The sequence below is a fragment of the Leuciscus leuciscus genome (genome assembly GCF_965113295.1).
Source record: "Leuciscus leuciscus genome assembly, chromosome: 24".
Taxonomy (NCBI): domain Eukaryota; kingdom Metazoa; phylum Chordata; class Actinopteri; order Cypriniformes; family Leuciscidae; genus Leuciscus; species Leuciscus leuciscus.
Window position 1 is genome coordinate 14,779,191 of NC_138723.1, and position 19,131 is coordinate 14,798,321.

The 19,131-nt window shown below is 37.8% G+C and overlaps 1 protein-coding gene across 1 annotated transcript in view; it reads right to left on the reverse strand.

Annotated features, from left to right (window-relative positions):
• Positions 1 to 19,131, reverse strand: part of LOC309488897 (uncharacterized protein) — a 41,327-nt gene that overhangs the window by 7,467 nt on the left and 14,729 nt on the right. The window contains exons 8-24 of the mRNA XM_082157315.1: positions 16,111 to 18,533; positions 15,522 to 15,743; positions 15,053 to 15,262; positions 14,767 to 14,875; positions 14,451 to 14,600; positions 14,271 to 14,333; positions 13,968 to 14,150; positions 13,627 to 13,833; positions 12,906 to 13,523; positions 12,662 to 12,813; positions 12,369 to 12,543; positions 12,010 to 12,288; positions 10,324 to 10,407; positions 7,479 to 7,721; positions 4,914 to 5,032; positions 596 to 626; positions 108 to 311 (exon numbers count right to left, since the gene is read on the reverse strand). Coding sequence (XP_082013441.1) covers positions 108 to 311; positions 596 to 626; positions 4,914 to 5,032; positions 7,479 to 7,721; positions 10,324 to 10,407; positions 12,010 to 12,288; positions 12,369 to 12,543; positions 12,662 to 12,813; positions 12,906 to 13,523; positions 13,627 to 13,833; positions 13,968 to 14,150; positions 14,271 to 14,333; positions 14,451 to 14,600; positions 14,767 to 14,875; positions 15,053 to 15,262; positions 15,522 to 15,743; positions 16,111 to 18,533 — 5,472 coding nt within the window. The remainder of the gene's footprint in view (positions 1 to 107; positions 312 to 595; positions 627 to 4,913; positions 5,033 to 7,478; positions 7,722 to 10,323; positions 10,408 to 12,009; positions 12,289 to 12,368; positions 12,544 to 12,661; positions 12,814 to 12,905; positions 13,524 to 13,626; positions 13,834 to 13,967; positions 14,151 to 14,270; positions 14,334 to 14,450; positions 14,601 to 14,766; positions 14,876 to 15,052; positions 15,263 to 15,521; positions 15,744 to 16,110; positions 18,534 to 19,131) is intronic.

A 19,131-nucleotide genomic window follows, 5' to 3' on the forward strand; every position in this document is an offset into this window, starting at 1 on the left:
GCTTAAGCAGTCAAGATTAAGTTTTTGGTGCAAAAGAGTTTGACTAACTGAATTATGCTTATATTATGATTTTTAAAAAAGTATGTATATGTTATATGATAACTTACCACTGGGATTTTTAAAGGTCACAACTGCTTTTCTTAATTCCGGTATTAATTCCATGGTAAAGTCATTTTCAGAAAGACTTGTGATGTTCTCCACCAAAAGAGTCAAAACATCTTGTTTAATCTCATCTGGAAGGTTCTCCAAGACCACAGCACTTGACTCTTGAGGCTTCTTCACATCCAAATCAGTTTGAACGGCACTTTGATCTTCAGGCAAAATAAAAGTGACACATATTTATAAAATGTCATTGCAGGATGTAAAAAAGGATGATTAAAAGCATTAAAGGATGATTTTTTTGTAAAGTCAGTTAACAGTATCAACTACTGTTAACTAACAAAATAATGTTTTATATAATTTAGTAATAAATATCTTTGACATTGAAAACAAATGTGTTAAAAAGTACATCAGCAACAACAGCAAGATAACCTAACTAATAAAAGATCACATGCATGCATGCAGTCAGAGACCAAAGTCCAGATGATTTACTCACTTGGCTCCTGATATCCACATGCCTGGTCCACCTGAAAGCACAGCATTTACAATCAGTGTTGGGAAAGTAACTTTTAAAAGTAGTGTATAACAATATTGCATTACTCCCTGAAAAGTAACTAATAGTGTTACTTTTTATGTAAGTTTTCTCATCTAGGCTGGGCTTGTTTGTTTTTAATAAACATCAACAAAAATGTGTATTTTTGCAAATGTAAAGGCCCTTTTGAATGAATAAGCCTCAGGCTGAAGAAAAGGAAAATTCACATCTGACTGCACAGTAGAGGATGCAGCTCAAACAATCCTTTCAGCTGTGCTGCCATTCTGGATTGCAGAAGAATAGGACACAGTAGAAATGTAATGTTTAACTAAAGTCATGTTTGCTTATTATTATGATTGAATTGGATCATTGAAGCAGCAAAGATATTGGTTAGTAAAATGAGATTAAATACAAAGTATATCTGTGTAATTTAAAGGAACAAGCCGACTTTTTGGGACTTTAGTTCATTCACCGTATCCCCCAGAGTTAGATAAGTCCATACATACCCTACTCATCTACGTGCGTGCCGTATATATGTTTATGTTGTTAATATGTTATGTGTGTTTGTATTATGTACGCATCTACGGTGGAAACAAATTTCCTCTCGAGGACAAATAAAAATCTATCTATCTATCTATCTATCTATTTATCTACATGTGATTTGTATAGTCACAGCGTGTACAAATAACAAGGTCACATGAGACACAGCCATCTTCTTACCATATACATACTGGGAACTATATTCTCAGAAGGCGAAGCACTGCTACTTCTGCGGAGTGATTTGCTCGCCGCACCTGAGAAGCCCGTGGTGAGGAGCAGAGAGTTCGCTCAGAGTTGGAGTAATAGAGTCAGCAATTACTAGATAGTAAATGCATAGTTTACAATCATGGGTGTTCGCTGTATTGTAGAGAGCTGCAACAATAAACAGGAGAGACCTGGTAATACCATGATGTTTCATAGAATTCCAACCAAAAAAAACGCTGACCTGATGAATCTATGGCTACTTGCTCTGGATATAGATCCAAACACACCTGTAGCCATCATCAAGTACCATCGTGTTTGCTCAGAACATTTCACTGAGGACGACTATTTTGAAAAAATGGAATTTGCCACACGGACCATGAAACGTGTGCTGAAGGATACGCCCATCCCATCGATAGTACAGACAGGACAAAGTGGATCACCTGCGGCTGCGGTAAGTGTTCCGTTATGTTTTTAGATGACTAGCCTACAGTAACAGTGCAATTAGCTAGATCTAATGTAACGTTAGTGACACTATTACATGAATAGGGTGGTCACCTTGTTATTTGTACGCTGTGACAATACAAATCACAACATGTAAATAGGAAAATGTTGCCATTATTTTGTCACTTTTGGGAGCAGTAAGCTAGCTGGAGCCATTTACCTCCAGTCTTTGTGCTAAGCCAGGCTAGCGGTGGGTGCATCAGACAGAGTTACGGAGATGAGAAGGGTATATGGACTTATCTAACTCTGGGGGATACAGTGAATAAGCTATCACCGAATAAGCTAAGTCCCAAAAAGTCAGTGTGTTCCTTTAATTATTGCAGGATTGCATAATATTCAGAGTTTGTATTCAATTTGAGGAATACTGAATCTATTTTTGTGCAAGTGAGGTGAGTAAATTCATGCTCACATTTAGTCTAAAACTACAATAACCGCCATGTTCACAGCGCACACAACGCCTCTGAACCTAACTCCCGATTTCGATTTCTCTCAACATGGGGACAGGACAGGTGTCAGTCAATAAATGGGAAACACATTTAGTTTAAAACTAATCATGTTCACACAGCGCACACAATGCCTCTGCACCTCGGCCCCGATTTCTCTCAACATGGGGACAGGAGAGCTGTCAGTTATTAAATGTGAAATCAAAGTAACGTACGTTATTTATTTTAAAAGGTAACTCATATTTTGTTGTAAATTTAAATGTAATGCGTTAGTTTACTAGTAAAAAAGTAATCTGATTATGAAACTCATGATGCATTACTCGCAACACTGTTTACAAATATGTAAATGATGAACACTACTAAACAAGTTATTAGTTCTCTCTACTCTAGCATTTTTCAACAAGATAGAGAAATGACAACCATCTTCATATAAACTCTAAAATGCATCTTTTCAACCATAACTGAATTAATATTTTATGATAGACCATTTTGTTAATTTTGTTTGACCTGCAATCTAAACGATTAGATTTTTTAAGCCACTAAGCTAAGGTTTTATTGTAAAAGCATTGTGGTCTTAAAGCAACACTATGTAACTTTTCAACCTTCATAATATATTTCCAAGATTCTTGTGATGGTACATCGACTTACAATAGGTTGAATGACACGTCTGCCATAGCCTGACAGGGTCTGTATCGCTACTGGCACTATGTAACTTCGGGGTTCGGGTAGTAACCAGAGCACAAAAAGAACTACAAAATTCGACTGCTTTACGGCATACGTCACTTCCCCCACCACTTCGTCAAATTTGGACGTGAGAGGCCAACCAGCGTTTGTTTTCGGCTTTCGTGCGTATGTTTTTGTCATGGGGGCTGTTTACACCTGGCCACTTCATGCATTTTCTCAGATCGGATAGCTATCCGATCGTGAAAAGTCCAGGTTTAAATGCCCTCCGAAACGCATTTGAGACGGATTTGAATCCGATCCCTCAAACCACTTCAGGAGGAGATCTGAGACGCATTCCAGACGAAACTGGACAAGTGTAAATGCATATGGTTGTTGAAACCAGATATGTAAATTGTACTCCTCCCAAAAAAAAAAAAAAAAAAAAAAAAAAAAACGTGTGAGAGCGTTGTATAGGCTAAATGTTATATCCAGATATGACGACGCGCTGGAACACGCATCACCAGAGATGAGCAACTGCATCAAGCCATCGTGCAAACTATCGCAAATCGAAGTGAAAGTAAGTCGCAGACGCTTAACACACAATTTTCATCATTAAAAGTAAAGAAACTAAATGATCTTACCAGGGCTGTTACTGCTCTCGCTTATTGCGGTCTTTGATTTTGAAATTTTAGCTGATGATCTATAAAATGCAGCTCATATCTGTTGCTTTCGGTGACGTGCACTCTATTAAATCTGCATATAGTGCGAGAATTGAAGATCGAATTTAAATCCGTTTCGCAAAAATACATTTATGTGACCAGGTGTAAATGGAATCGTTTTGATAAATCAGATAGCTATGCAACACGAATTAGTTTGCCAGCTGAACTCAGGTGTTGTGAGGTGTATTTATCACGTAGTCCTGAGGGATATCAGACGACGCTGTTGACGTTGATTCCTGCGATTATCATGAGAACAGCTTTCAATATCTCACATAATTATCATAAATAAGCCTAACGTAGAGGTTGTAAATAGTGTAAACGAGCACAATTTGCAAACTATTATGATAAATTGCTAGCCTGGCAAGCCAGACCTACATCAAGATGTTGGGTCTGGCAACTCACCATAGACACAGCTCAATCCGAGGGGCGGGATAAACGGCTGTCTTTCAAATTCCCTCGGCACGCAATAGGACAGCGCTTCAACCAACCAGAGTGTTTTCCCAACAGCGGAGCTAGTTGATAGATTCAACTTTTGCCATATCTGGCCGGCAAAACTACGAACACATCTTCCTTTTTTTAAGAATGACTTAAGTGCTGTTCTATGCTCTTTTCTCAAAGAAAAACTTAACTCCAAGTCCTCCAGAGTCGCGGACAAAGCCGATTCGACAGATGTTCGCCAGCAGCCGCCATTCTTTGTTTTCAAGTAGCAGGTAACCGTCGCAACTCTGTCGTCGTCATCATGTTAAGCCCGCCCCGCATACTCTATACACGACGTGATTGGCCTGACCCAATTTAGGTTTTTGCAGCTCGAAAGTCAATGGAGAGTTGCTAGACTGCCCTGGCTGCAAAATACATTTTGCTGCCGCTAGGGTGCGTCTAGATTTCTAGGCTAATAAATTGCAATAATCATGTCTAATGACATCATAACAGCCAATGTTATGAAATAATGCGACGTACATTTAACTTAATTGATGTTATCTGGCATTTTGTAATGTTTACATTCCAATAAAAACAACACAAATTAAATTATACAGTAGGCCTAGACTATAGACTATTTACTTGTGATTTAGCTGCAATCATGTAAAAACGTTATAATATAATATATTTACGACAGTGCAAGTATTCCACAGCGACTGTAGGGGTCGCTGTTTGACAAAAACACAATTTCTACTTAGTGTGGCTTTAAATCTGCATTTTGCAATGTCTACTCACCTTTTGTCCAGTGCTGTCTGCCTGTTCCTCTACATCACTGGGTTTGTACACTTTCAGCTTGATTTTCTGACTGTCAATAGTAATAATGTGTTCTTCCTGAAGGAGAACGGCATCTCGGACTTAAACACAAACAATCAGACTTAGTCAGATACATCACAACAGTTTAAGACAAAGAACATACCACAAAAAAACAACAACACAGAGTTTTATGTCGTTACGTGATAGGCTGTAAGCTCACAATTCTTGCAGTAGGTCCCAAAATAGCCTATGTTCTAAAATGTATGGCAATGAGTGACAACAGGGATTTTGCTATTATTCTTTTCATTACTTACAAAGTATGCAAATTTCAGGTTTAGCCTGCTAAGTATTCATAACTTTTGACTTTTCTTTAAAAGGATGACAATGGTGGCTATAAGAGTAGTAATCGGAAGATTCACAGATTATTCGTGAGAGTTTAATCGCACTTAAAGGTTGTATCAGCGATTGTGGGTGACGTCACTTCTGTTTGTGTTTGAAGGGAGATCCCAAACAAACCAAGTTAGCTTGCCCCTCCCTCCCGTTTCGTGCATCATGAAAAAAACGATCATGCACGAGACAGACACAAGATATTCAGATCGACGTTCTACCTCAATGATGGCTCATTCTGCTGGGTAAGTCATTATAGTTGTAATATCTCGATCAAAAGATTGAGTAAAAGTACAGGCCAAATATACTTGGACTTTTCTCTCAGTATGTCAAGTACACTTAAGTGTCATTTTAAGTATATTTCTGAGAAATACATAAGGTATATTTTTGAGAAGTATAGAAAATGTAGACTGAAAGTATACTTTATTTTTAGTTTAGAAGAAGTATACTAATAGAACACTTGAATAAACAATAGGGAGTTAGTGAGGAGAAATAAACGTAGTGTAAAGTGCAATTAGGAATAATGGTGTTAAAACCTTTAGTAATCATATTGACTCGTTCAGTCAGAATCACTTTCGTTAAAATAGCTTTATTGCAAATTTAAGCTGATTAATCTTTTACAGGTATGTGATACCATCCTGACCCATGCCAAGGAGCGGTTCTCCTTCACCCAGCACCTCATCAGTGCAACACTGCTGCATGGAGAGCTGTTCCCACAACACTGTGTGAAGTTCCCTGCACAGCGCTTGATACAACAGTGGAGGCATACCCCATGCTGAACAAGGCCAAGCTCAAAACAGAACTGTCCCTCATCTATGAGAATGATGAGTTCAAGGCTTGCAGTGGTGCAGTGCCTCTGTACCAGTTTTTCATGGAGAACAACCTTCAGAGCACTTTCACAGAGACTGTCAGTCTTCTCAAGATCCTCATCACCACACCCATGACAACAGCTGAGTCTGGGAGGTGCTTCTCTACTTTAAAGAGGATTAAGACTTTCCTGAGAAACACCATGACACAGGATCACCTGAATGGTCGGGCGATGCTCTCCATGGAGAAGAAACTTATCAGGGACATTCCTGACTTCAACAATAGGGTCACTGAGAGGTTTGCCACTCAGAAGGAGAGAAGGGCAAAATTCCTGTACAAATGAAATCACACACACACACACACGTTTCTTTGTATATAGTAATTTTGTAAATAGAAATGTTGTCTTAAAAGGATAGTTCACCCGAAAATGAAAATTATTGCAATAAGCTTGGAAGAGCCAGGACATGTTTTAATATAACTCCGATTGTATGCGTCTGAAAAAAGAATGTCATATACACCTAGGATGGCTTGAGGGTGAGTAAATCATGGGCTAATTTTCATTTTTGGGTGAACTATTACTTTAATACTATGTTTGCTATTTACTGTACATGTTGTGGAATATTTGCTTAAAATTATTATTTTATTTTATTTAATCAGCTTATTAATTAATCACTAAGTATATTGTTTGAGTTCAAATGCAAATGGAAAGTTTGTGCAAAATGTTTGTTTTTGTGCAAGAATGCCTACAACCTTTTAATACTGGCATTAAATAATTACTTTTTCACAGAGCACTGGTATCCTGTAGTTTGTTTTAAATTGTGTTTGGGTGGTTATTAATTATAATAAGAATTTTTATTTATATAGATTTTCCAACACCCAAGGTCGCTTTACAATATAGGTTAAGGAATTGAACAAAATAAACCTCAACATCAAAGATAGACATACCAAGGGCAGAACGTAATATACAGAGGTCACTTACAAAGTTAGGTTAAAGATTCAAGCAAATAACAAGGTAGAATTTAAAGATTGTGAGCTAAAGAGTAATATTCAGATAAATGTGTTTTTAAGAGGTTTTTGAAGGAGAGAAGGGTGGATGCTTGACGGATGACTTGAGGAAGAGTATTCCACAACCTGGAAGCCACAATGCTAAAAGAACTGAGTCCAATGATTAGACTATTGAAAATGACCGAATATGACACAGCCCCACCTAAGATATTTTTCACCAGCCGCCACTGCTTAATTTGTATGTGAACCTGAAATAACCTTACATGTCTCGACAGCTTTATTACATTACTAAACAACACAAAAAGTGTTATTTTGTTAACATGTTATGCTTTTGTGTTTAGCACTTACTGTCAGATGATTTGAACAGGATCGTAGCAGAGTTGCTCTCGCCATTATATTGCACGACGCAGTCTCCTCCCTGAGATTTCTTCTTACTCTGAAAGTGAATATGAAGTTTATTTTTCACACTTTTAGCGTGTTCAGTTCCCCAGTCTCCCTCGACAGTGAGGGGATATTCGTCCATCGTGATCGTTCTGGTCAACGAGTCGACTTGCGTGTTTATAATCACGCCCGCCTTCTTATTTTCACTTTCTCCGTCAGTTTGTCATGAAACCCAGTCGTTTTCGCAACCCGACCTTCCCTGCTTCAGGCGTGTCGTGGAAAGTGAAACACACTGAGTGATGTTACATCTTAGGCTACAACATTTAAGCAGAATATTAATTATAATGTTAAGATGTGTTCACTGCGATGTATGCTGAAATAAAAAGAAAACTCCCAACACTACAGATAAATGTTAATACGCCTACTCCTCACATCTACGTTCATTAAGTATACCAATGCGGTCAAAGTTTATACAATCGCACTATTATCGTTCCTGTGTTGTAAACAGGCCACACTCTCGGTTTACTGGAAACGCCGAAAAATCGAAGTCGATGTCGGTAGGCGGTCCAATGGGGTGCGTGACTGTCGGCAATATACATAGACTGTAAAAAATATAGACTGTAAAAAATAGGCAATATACTGAGCACTGAGGTCGTAAATAGCTTCACGTACCTTGGGAGCATTAGTCTACAACAGCAGCAGGATTTGAAAAACCTCCACGATTCTGAAACAATTAGCCTAATTATGTTAAACAATTAATTAATTATATTCGTTTACTTTATATATCTTTATATTTGCTCTGCAAGACAGAGGGAAAATATGTATTTTTGGTTTATAAATAATATTTAGAGTTCATTATTTGAGTGACGTCATTGGTAATGTGCGTCAGGTTTCTCGACAAGAAAGACTTCCGCATAGGATACACACCTGTACATCCTTGTTCATAACTTTGTAAGCTTCCTCACTCCTCGCTCGCCTCCTCATGGTGCAATTGAGAGAATTGTGATGTCCCTTATAGTCCAGTCATTTGAACAAATTGCAACAGAAGCAAACTCAACTGATTTTGTATCCTCAATATGTCCTGAGTAAGGGGAAAAAAAGTCCAGAAGAATCCCATTAGGGGAAAGTTTCGAAAAAGACCCAAATATAGCCTATTCATATGCCTATATTCATTCTTTTTCTTACGTGAATAGGGTAAAAAATTTAACCTTTAGATATCACCATGAAAATTACTGAGTTGATTACTTACATCAAGACAAACAAAAAATGTATTACAAGTTTTTTGAAATTGTTTGTTAACATGGACAAACGGTGCATAATCTAATTACGTATACGCTAATTTGCATAAATACCACAACAGATCTAAACATTGGGTATAGCCAGGTGAAAATGTCTTGTTGAATCTTGTTGACATATAACAGTAAAATACTTGATGTTAAGGTCTGAATGGAACCCATTTAGCCTACCCATGAGCATTAATACATAGAGGCAGGACTTTAAACCAGCCTTTATTAATGTTTAAGAGATGGGGTTTGGGGCTGGGTCCATGGGACTGTTTCTGGGGGACGAGTCTGAGGGAAGAACAGGAGACAATGGTAAGGAGAATGCAGAAGACAAAAGGTAAGTAAATTAAAAAGTAAATCCCCAGAAACAGTCCCACGGACCCAGCCCCAAACCCCATCTCTGCAATAATAATTAATAAAGGCTGGTTTAAAGTACTTCTTCCTGCCTCTATGTATTAATGCTCATGGGTAGCCTAAATGGGTTCCATTCAGACCTTAACATTAAGTATTTTACTGTTATGTGTCAACAAGATTCAACAAGACATTTTCACCTGGCTATACCCAATGTTTAGATCTGTTATGCAAATTAGCACATACATAATTAGATTATGCACCGTTTGTCCATGTTAACAAACAATAAAAAAAAAAAAACTTGTAATACAATTTTTGTTTGTCTTGATGTAAGTAATCAACTCAGTCATTTTCATGGTGATATCTAAAGGTTACATTTTTTACCCTATTCACGTAAGAAAAAGAATGAATAGGCATATGAATAGGCTATATTTGGGTCTTTTTCGAAACTTTCCCCTAATGGGATTCTTCTTTTTCTTACTCAGGACATATTGAGGATACAAAATCAGTTGAGTTTGCTTCTGTTGCAATTTGTTCAACTTTTTTTCATAAAATGACTGGACTATAAGGATGCTGAATTCGAGCGGTTTCCAGGTCACGGGCTGGAGGAGCGAGGGAACAAGGAAGCATTCATTTAAGTATTGAGAAACACCCATTTAATTATTTTGAGAAGCAATTGGTTCAATTGATATCACTGAATCGAACTGTATGAAAGAACCTGTTCGCAGAAATTAATCATAGGCCTATGCCTACTTTTTATACAAATATAGTAGGCAAAGAACATGTGAAACAAGTAGCTACGTTGTGTATTGTTTACACGACAGATGCACATTCTCATAATTTTTTCTTTTAATTATTACCATTTTAGGCTGCGTGTCTATTTTTCTTAAATGCATCAACTCAGATTGCCTAATGTTGGTTTGATTGCACGTGTTACATGAGAAAATAAGTAATTTTTGTCTACCTGATGTAGTAGCTTTAAGGTCATTTCAGGTCACGGTCTTTATGTCAAACGGGTTGGGTACAGAATTAAATTAGTGCTGTTGTCCAATAACGGGTCGGGTGTCCTGGTAAACTACTGAAGGTGCGGGTTTACCAAACAGGACTCTGCCAGCCTTTGACCCGGAAACCGATCAATCTCAGCCATCTTAAAGGACATCTTAATTCTCTAATTGCACCATTAGAAGCGAGGAAGCTTTCCTGAGGAGTCATGAGCGAGGATACACAGGTATATCCTTCCTTCTCATCCGAAGGTGGTGGAGCTAAGACACGAGGAAAGGAAACGAGGATGCACAAATAAGTTTTAAGAAGCACCCCATAAATCTGCAGTGGTAAGGTGATACAGTGGCCACGTGGTACAAGTCGTAGCTCTCAAAAAATCAATAATTTACGCGTTGTGATTACAAGTTTTACAAGCATGTGAAGGCTTTTTACATTTCAGAATCGTTATGGTAATTACGACATGGCGTGAACGCCCCTATAGTGAGCAACGATGTTCCATGGTTTTTGTGGTGCATTGTGGGATTTTCCAGGAAGCAAACGTTCCAGTGCACTTGACGGATTTTGCGATTGAGACAGCCCTTAAAGGGGTGGTATAATGCCCTTTTCACAAGATGTAAAATAAGTCTCTGATGAGTGTGTATGTGAAGTTTTAGCTCAAAATACCCCACATATTTCACGAGTTCACACTTACAAATAAGTCGGATAGATTAAATTGGTAAACGTATTTGGCGTGCTGTCCGGGGAGAGGGCTCTGATCTTGGTAATTGGTATTTTTCGGAAACATTTTTTTTTTTTAAATCTAACATTAAAACTCTGGAAATTTTTCATACTTGGTTTATAATTTATTTCATTGTCACTGAAAACTAGGATAACCAGACCGATTTTACTTTAATTTCACAGAAAAAAATTGCACAGTGCTTAAGGGGTAACATTTATCTACCCTATGATAATATGAAAAAGATATAGGTCCTGCCTGTTGTTGATTAATAAGGTGAATTCCAACAACTGAAACTAACCCTAGTATGCTATGTCGAACGCAGCAACTTGGACAAGTTAATACGGAGACCCTAAAAGGGACATGGTGATGGACAAAATATATTTATATTGCTTTTTTGATAAATAAAATGTGTGCCAGCTGCAAAAATGTTGGCACATCCACTGTTAATACATTTGACTTATTTTATTATAAAGTAGCCTACTTTCCTCCAAGATATTAAGTCAAGATGTTCTCATTGCGGTATATGCACCAGACATGTGACATTACCTTTTGTTCTTACTTTGATTTAATTTTATCTTATTTGAAGGTCATCTTTTTATTTTATAGTAAATAAATTTGTGCAAGATTACACAGAAAAATATTAAAACATCCACAGAAAATCTGATTTATTTTACAGGATGTAGTAAAAAAAAAAAAAAAAAAAAAATCCACCAACCATAATTTAAGTCCTTTGTTATATTTATTGTTACATAATGATATATCTAATTTTAATCAATGTGCCCCTTTAATCCACATAAACAATCCCCATATATATGTTCAGCACAAACTGTTTTCTTTGTTAGTTAATACTTCAGTATATGACAACAAATAACTACTGATTAGGGTAAGTAAATATTAGAAGGAAACCATAACATTAAACAGCTAAGTTTGATTAAAAAACAAAAGAACAGTTCAAGCTAAAATGGACAGTCTAAATGTCTTGGGATTTGGACAAAAACTTTCTCAGGATAAATTACTGTTGTCTCAGTTTTTGTCATTTATGAGCATGATGCTAGTCTACATTGCCAGTAAAACAGTGAATTCTGCTACACCAAATCAAATGTAAAACAGCAGCAAAAACAGACACTGAGATCTAATAATCATCACTGGAAGGTGATTAGGTATTCTGGGTAAGCCTGTACATCATTGAAGATCACAAACATGGTTGGGTTGCTTATGTTGTCTGTCACACTGTTATAAAGATCAGCACTATTGGTGCTCTTCGCAGGGGGAACAGGAAGGCCTTGTTTTCCTTGAGTGAAATCACCGACAAGCACCCTGGCGAGGTACATGCGTTTATGTCCGTTGACATCAGGATTTGAGTAGCCTTGGGCTGAGTATTTCGGATCCACAGCAAAATATGTACCATTCCCATACATGGCTCCTAAAAACAGAACAAGAGAAATAGAATGTTGACATATGGATACAAGTGCAAATAAAGTTTATGCAGAATTTGACTGATACCATGTGCCCCAGCGTAGCTGCGATTGAAGCCGTGGTGGTTGATCTGATCTGTGTTATCAGGGCCAGTGCCGTGGAAGAGACGCTGTTCATTGTTTTTGTGGTTGTTTTTTTCTTCCAGTTCCTCCTTTTTGATTGTATAGTTTCTCCAAAGTGCGCTGTTCTGGATTCTTTCAATCTGAAGACAAAAAAAAAAAATATATATAGTATTACACTACTGTACTAAAATCAAAACTAATCAAAACTTTCAAAACTAATAAACAGGAGACGTCTCTTTCCCCTTCATCTAGTCTTACTTCAATGATGTTAGAGGTTAGACCGGTTCTTTTGAACTCTTTCTCCACTTCTGCATATTCCTTTGAGTCTGCTTTGAGTTTTATAAGAACAACTGACTTTCCTTTCATGTCCTCCCAGTCTGAAGGCAAAGGGCTTTGAGCTGCAGCTGCATCTATGGGCAAGAACAAAAACATGAATAACTAATCTTTGTACATGATGGCCTTATGATCATTGTCTAAATTCTAAAAAATAATCTTACTGTACCTTGCAGATCTACTCTGTTCAGTTCAATCCTCTTTCTCCCTCTAATGGCCATTTTTCGAACTAAATCGGCATCATATTCATCATTATTAATCTTGATTCTCACTGAAGGTTGCTGGTTCTGAAAGGCCTTTTCCAGGTCATAATTAGTTAATGCATCAAAGTTTATGATGCTGCGTCCATTCTCCTGATATTGCCACTTGACTACACTGCTGAACATGAATGCCTCATGTCTTCGGTTTTCATTCCTTTCCACCTTGCGGATCATGTCCCGAATACGACTCTCTACACTGTGAACGTCTCTTGTCAGTCCCTCCAATGTGACGACAGAGTCTTGGCCTTTCTTCTCAAGTTGGACACTGACTGTGAACTCCCTCTGCATGCCGTTCAGTATTTCTACATCCTCCCTTGTGAAATGAGCAATGGCTGGATCACGGATTGGGATGGTCAAATGCTCCCGTACTAGGAAGCCGTTGATCATGTCTCTTGCTTCATTCAGGTCCTCTGGTGTCTCTCCACACAGCTGGAACACAGCTGGCTCAATTTCCTCACCCACCATCACAAACTCTTCATTTGAGGGAGATTCTGAACTTTCCCCCCAAAACAAGGGTGAAAAAACCTCTTTTTTTTTCAAGTTCCATATTTATTGGAAAGAAACAGAGGAATTAATTACTGCGTTTAAGAAAAACAAGAATGGATAGGATTAGCATTATTGTTTACTGACCTTTAAATTTGGTAAGCAGACTTTTATCCTCCTCTACTTTCTCACCAGATCTTCTGACCATGCTTTGGTGGAAGTCTCCCAACATGTTCGTCTGGAATATGAGAAACTTCACAAACTTTACATGCACCAGTTTCTTTTTCTTCACAAAGTCAACAACTGCATCAACCATTGCATCTGCAACATCAGCTGGTTTTGCACCTCCCTGACCTAAAGGGTTACAGACAAAAACCGAAAAGAATAGTAAATAATTCACACATAATTTCAGAATAAAAACTTTGAAATAAATTTACAAAAAGTAATATATATATATTACTTTTTATATTACTGGTAAAGCATCTTACCAGTGCCAAGAGCTGGGAAGGCAACAGAAGTAATTTGGCGTGATTCGCACAACTTCAGAACAGACAAAACAACATCCTTAATTTCAGATGGACCATTGCAACCAATAATATGGATGATGTTTCCACATGGAAGGCGCCCGGCTGAGGTCACAATCTCTGTTTGCTGCATGTTTGATGATCTCACTATTGGAAAAAAAACAGGTTTACCAATTGTCTCTAAAGTTCATTAGATCACTTTTGAAGTATTCAAAAAGGTAATGTCCATCAACAAGAAATGAAAATAGATAAAAAAAGAATACAAACCAGTCTGTAAACATTCTTGTTCCACTTGAAATCCAGCAGCATCTAAAATGGCCTTGGATACTCCTGGATAAAAAATAAAAAAATACCGTTAAATTATAATTCTCTTCAAATGTGAAATAAATGATAAATGAAACAGATATTCATTAAAATAAGCAAGACAGTGTGTGAAGTTTGATTAACCTGCTTTCAGAGAAAATGTCTGATTTGAGGAGTTGACAATTGCATCAGTTTTTTCTTTAGTTATATCTCCTGATGAAACCTCCAGAGTCACTCGACCCAGCTGCATAGTGTGCACCCCAAGAGAGGGAGAGGAGACTTTGCCAACAAGCTCTAAAGAAAAACATAAAGATGTACAGTGTATGGAAAATCTCTAGTTTTATTTAGTCACTATCCTAAATATATCCTGTGACATTTGGATATACTTTTTATAAGAATAAAACTTTTAATAAAATGTACTCAAAAAATAAGTGGGATGGACATCAGACAAGAAAGTTACCAGAGGTATGAGCTGACTTGCCAGAAGTATTTATTTTAGGCACTGAATGTTGATCTGCAGCTTTTTTAATGGGACCCTTGAACCCATTTCTAAAGATGCTGGTGAAGCACTAATAGATAAAGCACAGAAATATACAAGATAACATTAACATGAGCAACTATGGTATATTATTTAAATAGTTTATAGTTTAAAAAATAAAAAGCACATATTGGTCATACTGTATGTGATGGGAAAAACCTTGATTTTGTGTTTTTATGGTTCTTGAATCTATTTTTCCTTCACTCACCTGAATGCTCTCTTTGTCAGAAGGGTGCACGATCACAGTTACCTCTCGGAGATTTGTACAGTTAAATTCCTGGAATTCTGTCAGCATGATTCTGGCCACCAAATCTTTAGGAAAGCCAAGATTCCCAGTGCCGATAGCTGGGAAGACGACTGAAGCCATTCTCCAGGAATCTGCTTTTTTCAGGCAATCTCTAATGATCTGAACGAGTACCTTTTAAAATGTAAATAAATATATTATGTTTAAATAAGTACCATCATCATTAAGGGAAAGACCCCCTGACATGACTGTAAAGCACTTTGGGTGTACAGTAGTACATTAGAAAATGCGCTATATAAATACCTCATTCATTCATTCATTCATCTAAATAAAGAAATGGAACCTACATATGAGGCACATCATTTAATCAGCCAGCAGTAACACAGTTAATGACAATTTTGATAGATTTCTATTAGAAAATTGTTATTCTCACCATATCGGACCCTTGTTTCCAAAATGGACAAACTACATGGTAGACTTTTTGACATTTTAGTTTATAACCATCTGTGATGACCATATCACCATAACTGATTTTGCGAGCAGCTGCATTGATTTCTGACTGTATCTGATGACCAGCAGTCTGAAGGAGTGCTTTGGAAACGGCACCTTTACTGAGGTCCGAGTCCTCCGACATAGTGTTTACAATGATATCAGCCTGCAGGAGAAAAAAAAAAAGGAGATACTACTTTTGGAGGAAATGGTCACCATTACCATAAAAACACTATATAATACCTCACTTTGATCTGACCTGTATACTGGTAAAAAAACAAAACACTGCATAACATGTTGAGCCTTTTTTTTATTGTTTTTTTTTTTTTTAGAATGTATCATTGAAAGTTTTGATTGATTTTTAGGTGAACAATCCCTTTAATTAGATTTTATTTTACTGCACTTCAAAAGTATCATTCTAAAAGTATATCCTTATGCAGTGTTGTGTTTTTTTCTTTCTTTCTTGTTTTAAGGATTTTGTTATATTTTTGCTGGAAAACAAGTGAAAAAAAACCCTCAACATTTACACTTACATCTGCATCCTGGATGTTTCCTTTGCTCAGAAAGATTTTTAGGCCCTCTTTTGTAGTTTGGGTCTCAAGAACACTCAACCCATCAAAATGATCAGATCTGCCACCAGAGCCTGAGTGTGCCTGTCCTTCAAAGTATCTATTACCCCGGCCTTTGGGACCTTCAAACTCACGGTTTTTTTGGTCATAGTTTCCACGACCACGGCCACGGCCACGACCACGACCACGATAGCCTTGTTCATAGTTACTATACCCATGAGGTTTGTTTTGCTGAGGGAAAGTCATTTTGGGGTTATAAGCAGAAAACTCCTTTCTGACAGCTTCAGCCATGGCTTTTACATTGCTGCCATTGTTGTCAACCAAGTGAATCTCAGTTAATGTGCTACTGGAGCCTCTCTGGTTATGATCTTCAATGTACTCGCACACTTCCTTGGCGATTGATTCAGTGCAAAGTTCAAGAGGACAACCAAATATCCCTGAACTAATAACTGGAATTGCAATGGAGGAGCAGTTTTTGCTTGACGCCTGGTTCAAGCTTTCCCTCACAGCACGTCTCAGGCGTTGCACTGCGGTACGTCGGTCTGAATCGCTGAAGCGAGGTCCAACAGCGTGTACCACATATTTACAGGGAAGACGACCAGCGTCAGTGATGATGGCATCTCCAGGCTTCAGAGGCCCATTTACTTTTATGTAATGGTCAGAGTATTGCTGTAGACATGGTCCGGCAGCTTGTAGAAGTGCGAAAGCTACACCACCACTGTGCATCAGATCTTCATTAGCAGCGTTGACCACAGCATCAACACTGAGCTTGCAAATGTCTGCCATCCTGACAGTAACACTTATTCCACCTGGTGTTTGAACTTCACAAGAGACCTGGCCAAAATCTTCAAAACTGCGCTCAGTAAATTCATCCTCTTCTTGTTGCAGCATGTTATCTTCCTGGAACACCACCACAAAGCTTTTTTCCTTCAACAGTAATGAGAGCATCATTTTACCCTGTTCCTTGAAGTACTTCTTTGCTCCAGCCTTTTTAATGATGTGTGTGTCAGTGTAGAGAGCATCTGCCAACCTTTTAAAGACAGTCATAGCTGGCTGGACAAATATACGCTCTCCAGACAGTTTGATCCAGGGTCTCTTTGAATCAAAATTCACTTTCATCTTATCAGACTTCATAAAACGCTGCCAGTCTTGTGATTTTCTGTCTTTTATGAATTCAACTGCTGCATGTGATTTGACACGAACAGTTTCTTCAATTCTACTGTGTTCAACAATGAAACATCCCAAGTTCTCACTGACCTTCATCACTGGTTCTCTGAATCCAGTCACTATTATTTTGTCTCTCTGTTTAGAAAAGTTTATAATCACAGATGTCTTTTTGGAAGTATTGAACATTTCTTGCCATTTTTTTTTTAGATCCTGCCACTCTGGCATTTGAAGGACACCCTGATCTTCTATAATGAGGTCTTTGGATGTAAGAACCGTATTCACCCTCTTCTCTGCCTCAACAAGTGCTTTTTCTGTGCTCCCAATCACAACAACATCTTCATTTTCGATTGTATAGACAGCAGTTATTCCATGAGATATAAAGAGATCTGTGGACATTTCCTCACAGCTCACTGATCTCAGGAACTCCAGGACTGAATGGTCAATCTTTAAGGGCTTCTGTTTCATGTTTATTTTCTTCTCAAGGACCCAATTCTTGAAGGCAAGAATTTCTGAATGAATACCTGATAAATTTAGTCTGTTTATTTTTTTGTTGTAGTCAATGCGCAGGTGTGGAGGAACAGCACTTTTCAGGCCATCTTGTAAAAACAGAGAGTACATGGCAGAAGAAATCTCCATATGGTCTGTCACACTGTTCTTCTCTCTCTCCATTTGATTTGTTGCTCTCTCTATAATTTTCTCCATGATGGGCTTCAGCCCATTTATCTCATGGGTCATTCCCGCCAGTGTCAGGACACCTTTAGAGGCATCCATATATGTGAAAACCTTATCTTTCACCAATTCCTTTACATCACTCTCCACTTTAGACCACAAGGGGTGTGACACCGGCCACTCAGACGTTGTGTAGTTTGAGATTATTTTCTTGAAGGCATCACAGGCATTCTTATTCCAGCCATCAATGTGTCTTCTGGTAACTCCTTTCTGTTTCAGTAATGCTGGATCAGGTCTGAGTGAAGCTTCAGGTTTGTCCATGTTTATTTTGCAGAAATGTGAGCTCATCTGGTCTTTAATAGAGGAAATCTCCCCTTTCTTGAGGAGGAACTTCCTGATGGCAGGATGTACACTGACTGTAATGGGTTCAGGCAGCTTCAAATGTGGTCTGTTGCCACCATACAAGACTGTATCCAGTGATTTAAAGTAGGGATATATCTTGACTGGAACTTCACAGATATTATTTTCTTGCTTCAAGACTTTATCTTTGGCTATAAAGAATAAAAGTTGCAGGTACAATGAATAAATGCAATGATATTGTCAAATTGAGGTAAATAAATGTTACCAAATCTAGAACCATAACAGCAAAGTCTACAAGCAATTGCACATGTATTCATAAATATACATTTATATTTCTAATTTAATTGAATCCAATCACTCTAAACCAAAGGTTCTGTTTTCAGTTATTCAGTCTGTTGTTATACCTTCTGTTAACACATTGTCTGTTGCCTCTGATGCTCTATGTGAAGGATTTGTGAGATTTTTTTATGTACAAAATTACTAACTTAAGACTTAGCGTCTGCCCTAACTTTACGGTTTCCCCAATCTTGTCACCTGTTTCTGCTTTTTGGGAGATTTTTGAACCTATCAACCTCCAGACAGAAGAAAGTGATTGTCATGCTCTAACCTTAATTTTGTCCAAAACGATATCATTCACCCAAGATTTTTCAAATGAATTATTGATTCAATTGGGCCAGGTATGGTTATCTCTTATCAACAAGTGCCTCCAAACAGGGTCTGTTCCAGCCAATCTTAAATGGTCTACGGTCACTCCTCTGCTCAAGAAGCCTTTACTAGATCCTTCTGTTT